General features: G+C 34.3%; 1 protein-coding gene across 2 annotated transcripts in view; it reads left to right on the plus strand.

Moving 5' to 3' along the window:
• Nucleotides 1-9,440, plus strand: part of MON2 (MON2 homolog, regulator of endosome-to-Golgi trafficking) — a 128,541-nt gene extending 119,101 nt beyond the window's left edge. For both annotated transcript variants that reach the window (XM_015152194.3, XM_015152196.3), the window contains 3 exons: nt 635-842; nt 3,387-3,469; nt 7,873-9,440. In XM_015152194.3, the coding sequence (XP_015007680.2) occupies nt 635-842; nt 3,387-3,469; nt 7,873-8,036 (455 nt within the window). In that variant the 3' untranslated portion in view covers nt 8,037-9,440. The remainder of the gene's footprint in view (nt 1-634; nt 843-3,386; nt 3,470-7,872) is intronic.
• The last annotated feature ends 3,314 nt before the right edge of the window (nt 9,441-12,754 follow it).

The following is a 12,754-nucleotide window of genomic DNA, read 5'->3' on the forward strand; positions in this document are numbered from 1 at the left end:
AAGCGGAGGTTGTGGTGAGCCAAGATTGCACCACTGCACTCCTGCCTGGGCAACAAGAGAAGACTCCGTCTCAAAAAAAAAAAAAAAAAAAAAAGGAGAAAAAGAAGGCATGAGATCTTGGAAGTGGGATCTAACTCAAGAGATAATGGAAACAATTTCCAGGGTGATGGCAAAGACTAGTTTCAGGATATGGCAGAACAGCGTGTCTAGAGAGCAACTGCCAGACTGGAGCAGAGGTCACATTCCAGGAAAGAAGTTGTTGGGAGAGGGAAAAAGAGAGAAAAAGAGATTAATGCAAGTTTGACCACATGAAAAACTATTGTGAAGTATATTTTATAGTGCTGTTTTATAGTATAGAAAGACCAAGTCAAGAAATATGTTGAATAGAAGTGATGAGGATCTTGCCTTGTTTTTGATCTTGTGAGGGAGAATTTGTTTCTCTCTCTCTCTCTCTACACACACACATACACACACAACACAATTTCACTATATGTATGCTATTAGCTATAGGTTGTTCTAGATGCCTTTCACCAGATTGAGGAATTTCCCTCTATTCCTAGTTTGCTATGCATTGTTATCATTAAAGCTCATTGATTTAACTTTTATTAACCATCAAAATTTGTTAATTTTACAGAAGCAGAGATTGATATTCGTTTGAGAGAGGAATTTTCTAAAATGTGTTTTGAAACATTGCTTCAGTTTTCCTTCAGTAATAAAGTCACAACACCTCAAGAAGGCTACATCTCACGAATGGCACTCTCAGTGCTTTTAAAGAGGTCCCAAGATGTACTACATCGCTATATAGAGGATGAAAGATTAAGTGGTAAATGCCCTCTTCCAAGGTATATATTTCATTTTATTAAAGAAATAAATGTATTGTTGTACTAATTGTTGATAACAAGGAAAATTCTGAAAAGCAAGTATTTTTGTAAGTGATCTGAACTAAGCTGAAGTTGTTTATAATCTTATCCTATATGGTGTAAATATTCACAGGTTTTCCTGTAGACATATTAACATGTTTTGTTATGGGGTACTTTTTTAGACCCATCATGGAGGTTATGTAACATATGATACATAGGTACCAAATTACCTTTTTGAATTAAAAAAATAAATAAACTGAATTCCAAAATATATCTTCTTCCAGAGATTTCCAGATAAGGACTTGTGGATCTGTATGAACACATGATATTATTTCTCTATAGTGAAAATCATAAATCATATTTTAGGAATATCCTAGTTTGTTTTACAGTCATTTGCAGGTTTCTCTCTGTGTCAGCTAGCCTGATCTTAGGTCTTCTTTTCATCCAATCTGCTTAATTAAGCCCATGGACCTAAACTGGTTTATTTCTCATCTATTCAACCTGTGTCAGTGGAAGGGGCACTAGGCTCTCCTGGTCAGCCAAGGCTAATCAGAGTTGGAGTACAGACCAGAATTCAACAAAGGATGCAGTCATACATTTGAGTTAGGTTGCAAATCTACTTTTAATGTGGAAATTAGAGTTTAAGACATAGCAAATGAAGCCAACAGAAAATAACATGGGAAAACATAGTTATCAAAGTCAGGAAAGACAAAAATCATTGTTTCCATCTCATAAGGTAGGACTAGAGAGGCAAATCACCAGCATTAAATCTTTGTGCACATTTTAATTTACTTATAATAAATTTCTGAAGTTGGAATTGACCTGTCAAAAGACACATTTTATAGCTTTTGATATGCATTAACCAAATTTCCCAACAGAGATTTATACCAATTTACATTCTCCCAATGTCCCTTTCCTTAATTTTTAGCATTTTAAAATTATTTGCCAGTTTATCATTTATCTTTTTCTAATTTGGTGAATGAAAAATAGTCATATGGTAGTTTGCTTTCATTTTTTAATTACCAATGCATATTAGCTATTTGTATTTCTTCTTTTAGAATCCAGTGTATTTTGAATTTCTAGAACATAAATTATAACTTCTCATACTCAAATTTATAAACAAAAACACTCCAAAGACAGATGTTAGTAATTTGGTTATGGGCATGATTGAAAATTGATTTCTGAAGTATACTTGGAAATGCGGTAATAAGGTTGTTTTGAGTGGAATATTGTTAGAATATATTTATATATTATAAAATATTATTTGATTTCAGAAGAAAACTTTCACTTTATTTTTTAATGTTCTAAGTCTTTACTTTTTAACAACTACCTTTAAATTGAGCCTTATTTATAATTGTCCTATGAAGTTATATTGTATTATTCTGTGTTTGTTGCAGTATCATTAAATTGTTTTCTAAAAAGCTACATTGCAACACAATAAAATACTTCAATGCTTACAATAGGAAGTCTTGAAATAGCACCCTGACATGGTATTAGAAAAGTCTTATCTGTACAATAACACAGATGCACACCAGGAATGGGGAGGGATGAGGGCGGGCCATAGACCAGAAGAGCTTTGTTTCTGTGGGAGAAAGAAGGGAATCAAGCTATTCTTGTTGACCCTTTACTCCAAGTTCATTCTTCATTGCTAATGTCTCCAAATAGTGCTACCTTAGGATTGATTTCCAGCATGTTTCTTGTTTGTAGTATTAGAAAGTTAAATAAGTACCATTGTAATTTTGAATATACTTTCATCAGCATGGTAAAATATATGCCATGTGGTAATAGTAGTCTTGTTTCCATTTAAACTTTGGCAAAGCTCTTTTAGTACTAATTAGTTTAAAAAACAAACAAACTTGTAGAGAGGTTTTAAAAGCATATATTATAAAATGTTTTAAGGGTAGGGCACAGTGGCTCATGCCTGTAATCCCAGCACTTTAGGAAGCCGAGGCAGGAGGATCACTTTGCAGGGCGATCACTTGAGCCTAGGAGTTCGAGACCAGCATGGGCAGCATAGCAAGACTTTGTTTCTACTTAAAAAAAAAAAAATTAGCCAGACAACGTGGCATGCACCTGTAGTCCCAGCTACTCAGGAGGCTAAGTGGGAGGATCACTTGAGCCCAAGTAAAGGCTGCAGTGAGCTGTGATCTCACCATTGCACTCCAGCCTAAGTGACAGAGCAAGACCCTGTCTCAAAAAATCAATAAATAAAAATAAAACATTTTAATTTTAAGTAATGTGAAATATCTTACAAATAAATTTAATTTTTCATGAGTAGGTTGCCCCACCCCTTTCTTAATTGATAAGTTATGGCAAGAATAACTACAAATTTGATTTGCACACTGAAGTACATATAAATAAAATTATTTTTACTTTTATATGCATTTAAAACTAACATTAACCTTGCATTGTATTGTGTTCAGTTTTTTTCAAAAGTTCATCTATTTGCACAAACTTAGTTTAAAAAACAAACACACCTGGTAACTTTAAAATCTTAATGGAAATGATTTCCTATCTCTTTTTTAGGCAACAAGTAACAGAAATTATATTTGTTTTAAAAGCAGTCAGTACTCTTATTGATTCACTTAAGAAAACTCAGCCTGAGAATGGTAAGTGCTTAGAAACTCAGTTATTTTAAATTCATAGCATTTATGTTCTATTTGTGATAGACTTTTGTATTACTATTAATTTAACTGAATTATAGGAACATAACAGTCATTAGACTTCTTTTCTCCAGTTCTTATGACAACAAAACATCAAGTCCATTAGGATGTCAATTAAGTAAAATTAATTTGTAATGTTTTCATTTTTTATGAGGCAGTCTACCTGACTTTTTTTTTTTTTTTTTTTTTACTAAATTGTTCTGAAGTCAGGGTATTGCAAGAACAATCCATATTTCATATATTTTTTAATGTAGATCATTGACTTATTTGGGGAGAGATGGAAAAGGGCTTTATCTTCTGTTTGTACTGATTTACTTTATAGATACAAACTGTATAAATAATTTTGAATCATTTTTATCATTCTTTCTCATTTATTTGCCCTTTCTGTTATTCATTCCTATCCAGTCCATTCTTTACATGATAGCCAGAAATGATTTTTCTATAGTAGGGCTTTGATCATTTATTTCCTCATCCTCTCAAAGCAAAAAAGTATTTTTCATTTACTGTTTCCTACCAAGTTGCAAAGAATACTGCACTCTGACTCCATTCTAGTCACACTTTATTTTCCACAATAGATTTCATTTCCCCTACTCTCCACTAAACTAAAATTCTCAATCTTCCCAAATTTTTCCAACCTTTTGTTTATTTCATTATCCAGCTTGTATCGACCTGTTTGGAATACCACCCTACTTTTAAACCTTGTTTTTAATCTCTTAAAGGTAAATAATTCATCTTTTCATTGAATGCAAAGCTTTTTTATGCGTACTTGTCTTGAAGCACTCTATTTGTATTACAATTATGCATGTACATGACTCATCTCCCTTTACATTGTTAAGATTTTTTGAGAGGATTTTCAGACCATGTTTTGTTCTATTTTGAATCCTCTACAACATTGCTTTTCAAAGTATGGTTTGTTGGACCAGCCATTGATTGGCTTCAACAGTTTTGTTACTGGTCTGGGACAAAATAGTGAGCTGGCATCAGAATATAAATCAGATGTGTCACTAAACACACTGCTTGGTTCAGCTGACTTTTTTTTATACAAGAAGACATTGTAAAGAAGAAAGCAGCGTGTTGGTTTACATTCTGGGAAAAGCTTCTTATTTTGTAGCAGATTGGCACTTTAAGGAGCATTACTTTCAATACCCAAGAAAAAAGGAGATTCCTAGTAAATTAATGAATGAGTTGTAGGATATTTATTCCTGTCAACTATTATATAAGTGGAGTAAATATGTATTTTTCTTTTCTTAAAATTCACCCATTGGTACTTTGGCCTAGAAAGGGTATTATACTAAATCTTAAGAGGCAGTACACTTGTATTTATTCAACCCAAAGGGAGGGATGGAATTTCTAAGAAAAAGCCTGGGGCAATGTCCTCAATTTATCCTATTAGAGTTCAGATTTGGGTTTTCCTAAAATAGTGTTCTGGGCTGGTGCAGTGGCTCACATGTGCAATCCCAACACTTTGGGAGCCTGAGGTGGGAGGATTGCTTGAGTCTAGCAGTCTGAAACCATCCTGGACGATGTAGTCAGACCCCATCTTTTTTTTTTTTTTTTTTTTAAAAAGAAGAACCAGAACGTGTATAAAGGGAGAAAAGGAAGCAAAAACTCAGTAAAAAGGTTATATGTATAAGACATTGTAGTAATAGATGATTTAACTAAATGAATATTAAAAATTGTTTAATAGAGTTTGAATTATGTCTCTGGGTCTATGAAGTAAAAATTTGAATGTAAGCATATAAGATGATATAACATTTTAGGACGCTGTGGTAAGCTTTATTAAGAAAAAGAATGACTTCCCTATTTGTTTTGGGGCTTTTTTGTGAGAAAAGATGCATTTGTTAGACTTATTTTTGTTTGGGGAGTTTTTTGTTTTTTTGTCTTTTTTCAGACAGGCTCTCGCTCTGTCACCCAGGCTGGGGTGCAATGGTGTGATCGATGCTTACTGCGGCCTTGACCTCCTGGGCTCAAGCAATCCTCCCATCTTAGCCTCCCAAGTAGCTGGGACTGCAGACACGTGCCACCACATTCTGCTAATTGTTTTGTATTTTCAGTAGAGATAGGGTCTTGCCATGTTGGCCAGGCTGGTCTCATACTCCTAAGCTCAAGCAGTCTGCCCACCTTCACCTCCCAAACTGCTGGGATTGCAGGCATGAACCACTGCCCCCCAGCCGAGATTTTGTTTTCATCATTTTGCTTGATCTTTATTTAAAATTTTAAATAGGTAGTATACATACACATGGTCCAAAAATCCAAAACTGTAAAATGATATACAGGGAAAAGTTTTAATATGATCTTTTCCTTATTCTTTATCTGCCCAGTTCTTACTTTACCACAGACAACCATTTGTATTAGTTTGTGGATCCCTGCAGAAGTTTATTTTCTAAATACAAAGCACATATTCTAATACTCCCCCATCCCTGTTTTGTACACAAATGAATATTTTACACAATGAATTTTGTACACAAATGAATATTTAGAGTCTTGCTCTGTTGCCCAGGCTGGCATGCAGTGGTGCAATCTCAGCTCACTGAAACCTCTGCCTGCCAGGTTTAAACGATTCTCCAGCCTCAGCCTCCTGAGTAGCTGGGACCACCACGTCTGGCTAATTTTTGTATTTTTAGTAGAGATGGGGTTTCACCATGTTGGCCAGGCCTGACCTCAGGTGATCCGCCTGCCTTGGCCTCCCAAAGTGCTAGGATTACAGGCGTGAGACACCACGCCAGCCTAAAACATATTTTAATTTAAGAAATTTGACTTGCTTCCTTTGAGTTTAAGATGTCATCTTAACGTACTTTTGTGTTTTACCGTAATAAACCAAGGGTTAATTTGGTCAATTGACTCTCCATCTGGGACAACCTAGACAGGTTTCATTCTATCTAATCTTTTGTTAAATGATTAGTGTAAAGTTTCACAGGAGACAACTGAAGCAGACTTTTTAAAACTTGTTAGACAGTGGCTTTTAGACTTTTGTATTCTGTTAAGCAGCAAAATTCTTTTTACAAATGAAATGTGATGTGAATTCCCAACATATTAAAACAGAGAAAAGCAGAACAACTCCAGCCTGACTCCTCACCCTCAGCAATACCCATCAGCCCCGTTCCCTGTTTCTTATCACACCCACCCTGAGGAAGCCCCTGTTTGGGAAAAGAGGTTAAATTAACAGTATAGCATTTTTCCAAGATATGTACTAAGGCATGAACATTGATGATGTGTGTTGTCAGTAGATATTGGATGAAAAAAACTCCATAATTGAATTTGGGAACACTGGGTTAAAGTTAAATTTGTTCTTTTACTACAAGCCCTTAATAAATTGATATGAAGACTTTGTCTCCAAAAGGTGAGAGATACGAAACATCTGCCAAACTACTTTATCAGGAGCTTTTTCCTAAGAAGTAAATTGAGGAACACTAGTTTGAGAAACTCATTTCTTTATTTTACAGTGGGAGAAGTAAGATAAAGAGAAATTAAATGACTTGACCAGGGACACCCATCATTGCCTTATTTCAGAAAGAATTTTAGGCAATTGACATCCAGTAAATTGTAGTGAGAAACAGAATCAATGCTCTCTACACGTAGTATTTATTTTTCTTTAATACTATAATGCCTTTTAGATTTGAGACTTGTTTCACAAAATTTTTAAAATATCTAAGTCTAAAAAAAATCTTGCATATTGGATGCCCAACATTATGCACAATACTTATAGGAAAATATAACTAATTGGGATGTAACAGTTTTGCCCATTCAGTAGCAACAGCATTCAGCTGTACTATTTGTTCATGATAGTGGTGAAGAAGGCAGACATGGTTCCTCCCCACTCAAGTCTACATCTAATGATATAAAAGATTAGCAAACAGTACAAGACAACAATGAATCAGTTTGTGACCATTTGTAATTAAAAGTAACATCAAAGATATTACTAGGAAAATCATTAAACATATTTTGTATTTCAAAAGCTTTCTACTTTTAGCAGACAACTGAAAGTTTCTAATTCTTGAAACGTACACTACATCCTCTGGCAATTATATTAAAAATGCCAAAGTTTGGATTATTCTGAATTGCTTTGTTAGCTTTCAGAGCCTTTGCAAATTGAAATACCATTTAAAATGTACTTTATCAAATTTATTATTACTGATGACTGCACACTGAACATATATTTTTTCCTATACCTTATTAAATAAGCAGGAAATCTTTGAAAAATTAAAAAGATAAAAAGATACAAGCTTGTAGAATCTTCGTATTTCAGAATTTTTTCTTTACATTCAGTTTAAAGGATTGTGTTCCTGTTAATTGAATAATATCTGCTATTTAATTCTACCCTTTTGAGGTTTTATACTTTTGCATTACAGTTGATGGAAATACCTGGGCACAAGTAATCGCCTTATACCCAACTTTAGTAGAATGCATCACCTGCTCTTCTTCTGAAGTCTGTTCTGCACTTAAAGAGGCACTAGTTCCCTTTAAGGATTTCATGCAACCACCAGCATCCAGAGTTCAAAATGGAGAATCTTGACCGGCTACAATATATTTGAAAGAAGGAAGATATTCTAAAAAATGTTTGCTCCTAAGTGAGTCTTCTGTGAGAAGGACATTTCTTACTGCAAATAATTCATGGCAGCTGTCGTTGGCCTCCTTTAAATTGTACTTACCTAAGTTCAGTAATTCATATTACAAGCTTGCACATCAACAAAGGCTCCTGAATGAACAGCAGTGTAAGGCTTTAATAAATTAAACTGATGGGAGGGATAATTAACACTACAATATACATGCTATCATATCTCCAATTGGTGATTTAAAGTGAGCTTATGTACAGTTTGTGGTGTATGTGGTTAATGATGTACTTTTTAAAAAGAAAGAAGAGATATCTCAATTCAGTCAGATTTATTAGGCTGGTGTTTTTGCACCCTTTTTCAAGTACAAAATTGTACTAGAATTTTATGCAAGATGGTACTGTAACATTCCATATTATCTATAACCAGCCTTTGTTAACAAAGGGAACTTACTTGTGTGTATAATAAATGGTACAGTTCTGTATAAAATAGTTGCATTTATTTAAATTTTAAAAGTATTGATAATGTTAAATGCTTAAAGCTCTATTTATTATTAATACAAAATTGTTTGCTTACATTTTTACTTATAATTTGCCTTCTTATGTGGCGGATAAGCTCACCATATGATCATGCAGTTAGCTTCATGCTTATTTTAAATGTATTATTAGTGACCATTAAACATCTGACCAGTAAGGTCATGTGAACACAGCAGCAAATAGTTTATGATTTGCTGATTTTGCAACTTTGAAATATAGGTTCTTAATACATAGATACATATTGTAGCACTATGACTTCATCATACCTCATTTCTTTAAATAGCTATCCAAGCTTTCACTGAAGTCTGTCTGTTTTTTATATTTGCTGTCTGGATTTTAAAGACTTTTCATATTTTATATTTCTACTGATTTTGTTTCCCCTAACAACATTTGTCACTGTCTTTGAATTATGACCCAGGCAAGATGATTTCAGATTTTCTAAAATTTTGCCTGTGAGGTTTTGTTCATATCAGCGCTTCATTTTGTAATGTCTTCTCAAGAAAAATACCTATGTTAACTCACAAGTATAAAATATGTGTGTATTATAAAACAATGAAAAGTGTATTTTTGGAGATAGTCAAACATTTAGAAGTGCAGTGAACTTGCTGTCATGGAGTAAAATGCTAATTATGTTTCACTTTCCTATCCTAGTGAAAAAAAAGTGCTCTTGAGTACAATACCTTAATTATTTCTTAAAATACTGACTTTGACCTAGCTCACTGTATTTTTTATTTAATGGATTATGGATTATAATATTTTTCTTCTGAGTTAAATTTTCATAATTTATGTGAAGACACAAAGATGTTTAAAACAATGATTATTCATAAGAAATCATAATGGTCTTGGTATTATTTTAGTGTATTGGAAGGTCTTTGATCTTAATAGAATTTATAAATTTCAGCTTCTCCAGAATAATCATAAAACTGCAAAAAGATATTAGAATTGAGTCATGATTGAGATACAGTTTTGAGGCTATTATACTTGTATAATTATTTAATTTGTACTATTATCTGTAATGTGGTAAGGTCTTTATTTGAGGGGATATTTTTTATTTACATGAGTTACTGAATTTCTATTTTATTATTTCACCTAAAATTAAGGTAAAATATGGCATTTCATAAGTTCTGCTTTCAGCATTTTCCTTAAAGTTGTAAAAAATAATCCTTCAAGCTATGTACTTATTTTCTATATTTGGGTATGTTAAATTGAGGATTAGAAAAATCCACATAATCACTGATAAAGCATTGAAACAGAATAACCCAAGGGTAGGGTACCAATTCGGTAACATGTTGAAAATATTGCCATGCATTTATTCAAAGGAAAATGGTCTATACTTGAGAAATAACAGATCAGTTACAATTAAGATAATTAAATAGTTAAATATTAGTGAAGTATATGCAATATACATTTATATGAACCAAAGCTTGCTTTATCAGGACCATGCCCTACAGTTCAAAACACAAACATAGTGAATGTGTTAATATCATATAAGAAGGTAATGCCAGTCTTAGTGTGAAGCAAGTGGGTGGCCCCCTTGGTAGTATAATTTGACAGGCTTTTCCTCCAGAATATTTCCTGTCACCCTCCAAGAGTCACTACAGTAATTCATTCCCTTGAGTCAAGCATTCCTCTAGGTTGCATTTTCTAAAATATTCTGATTGCTAGTATGGAACACATCGCCTTGCCTTGTTAATATGAATTGAGTTCTTCAGTGACCAGAAGAACTGGGGTGTGTAAAATTATTAGATGCCAGGAGATTAAAAAAGGAGGCTCTCAAAGATAAGATCATTTTGTGGCACAATTGAGTCTATAACTAGCCCTTTAAACAGTAGTAAAAATGTCCTTTGTGATACTTACTAGAAATACTATGAGTTTTTTTTTTTTTTTTTTTTTTTCCTTTTGAGACAGAGTCTCACTTTGTCACCCAGGCTGGAGTCCAGTGGCACGATCTTGGCTCACTGCAACCTCTGCCTCCCGGGTTCAAGCGATCTCCTGCTTCAGATTCCCAAATAACTGGGATTACAGACATGCCACCATGCCCGGCTAATTTTTTTATATTTTTAGTAGAGATGGGGTTTCGCCATTTTGGCCATGCTAGTCTCGACCTCGGACCTCAGGTGATCTGCCTGCCTTGGCCTCCCAAAGTGCTGATGTTACAGGCATGAGCCACTGCGCCTGGCCAATACCATGAGTTTTAAGCCTCACATCATCACTTGTTGTCACTGCCAGTGCCTGTCTTATTCATATTGCTGGACAGCAGGCATATGCCACCAATTGTATGATTAATAAAGTCTTTTTCTGGCCATTTTGTCCATTATAAAGGAAATAAACTAATTGTAACTTGCATAGATTACTTCTTAGTTTCCTATGATGCTACCACTGCCAAGGGAAAAAAAATACATCATTTTGTAATGTCTTTAGTATTTCTTTTTTTTTTTCTTTTTTTTTTTTGAGACGGAGTCTCGCTCTGTTGCCCAGGCTGGAGTGCAGTGGCCGGATCTCAGCAAACTGCAAGCTCCGCCTCCCGGGTTCACGCCATTCTCCTGCTTTGGCCTCCCTAGTAGTTGGGACTACAGGCGCCCGCCACCTCGCCCGGCTAGTTTTTTGTGTTTTTTTTGGTAGAGACGGGGTTTCACTGCGTTAGTCAGGATGGTCTCGATCTCCTGACCTCGTGATCAGCCCGTCTCGGCCTCCCAAAGTGCTGGGATTACAGGCTTGAGCCACCGCGCCCGGCCAAGCTTTCTTTATAACTAGTGTTAAGGTTTTGTTAATTTTATTGTATACATTTGTAACACTGTTTATTAGGAGCCTTTTAGGTTCCAAAACAAAAGGCATAAAAGTCTGGCTTAGAGAGAACCACTTTTCACTTGCTTTCATTTTTAATTTTATTCACTTAACAGCTAACATCTCTCTTGTTTCTTGTTTTTTCCATATATGGTTATTGATTCAGTTCTTGCTATATTCCTTAAATTTGTATGTATCATCAGAAGAAAGGGATGAACAATTCAATTAGATGAATATTTAATTCTGGAGAATAATATTCAGTTAAATTATTTCTACTGCAGGCCAATAACAACTAGATTATTTGTCCTTTCTCAATATAATTTTAAAGAGTATTTTATTGTCACAATTGGGTACCACTAGTCCCAGGTAACCATTGGGCCAAAGGATCAGTTAAGAAACAGTTAAGGATGAATTAGCTTAAGTTATGGAGCACTGTTAGAAAACAACTCAAAAGTATATTCTTTATTAATAAGGTGGTCATTATTACATTAGTGTCAATGAAGGGCAGTGTAGTTATTTTATAATGACTAATATTTTCTCCCCAAATACAGAATAATTCAGATGGGCAACCAAGTTTCCAAGAGACTGCTGTAGGTGAAGTCTGTCTAGCCAAGGCAAAACACTTACAGGAGCCCCTAACTGTGCCACCCTTGGAATGGGTTAGTATGCAGGCCCAGAATATTGTGGATTACAGTTTTTCATAGAAAACTACCACAGATGTAGACAAAAATGATCTCTGAAAGCATTGCCAGCAGCTGGGTATGTTCCTTAGATTTCCACTTAGGTTTGGCATTTTGGCAGATAGCTGATCTTGTATAAAGTATCACATTTTACTATGCTTAGTGTTCCTGGGTTGTGTTTATCTACATTATTAGAGGGAGTTTTTCTTTTAAAAAAATTATCCTTCATGAGAAGAATGGGAGTTCATACCACATAGTATTTTACCAATTTATATAAAGTGGGGAAAGTCTTTTAATACTTCATGATCACTTGAATTAAAGTTTTTGTATCTCTGGAAAGTAGAATAGTGCTTTCATTTGAATGAAAAGTGTTTATAGAGTCAGAAAGAGAGTTAACGTCTTTGTATCTTGGTTTATATACAGACCCATTTCGGAGGGGGTTAAATGTCTTACAAATCCAGTAATTTCGAATAACAGTGTTGGCTATTTAAAAGAACATGTGGCAAGTTCTATATGAATATTCTTGGTCATCTCGACTAATTCTGAGGCAATGATGAACGGCTCTACCTCTTATTTAACTCTAGGCATGTTGACTTTTCAAAGCGATTTCCTTATTTCTAAACAAAGATGTTGATCAATTAGTTACTAATTCTTTAGAGGAAAAAATGTCTAATTTGAGTG

This window comes from Macaca mulatta, chromosome 11, assembly GCF_049350105.2.
Source record: "Macaca mulatta isolate MMU2019108-1 chromosome 11, T2T-MMU8v2.0, whole genome shotgun sequence".
Classification (NCBI taxonomy): Eukaryota; Metazoa; Chordata; class Mammalia; order Primates; family Cercopithecidae; genus Macaca; species Macaca mulatta.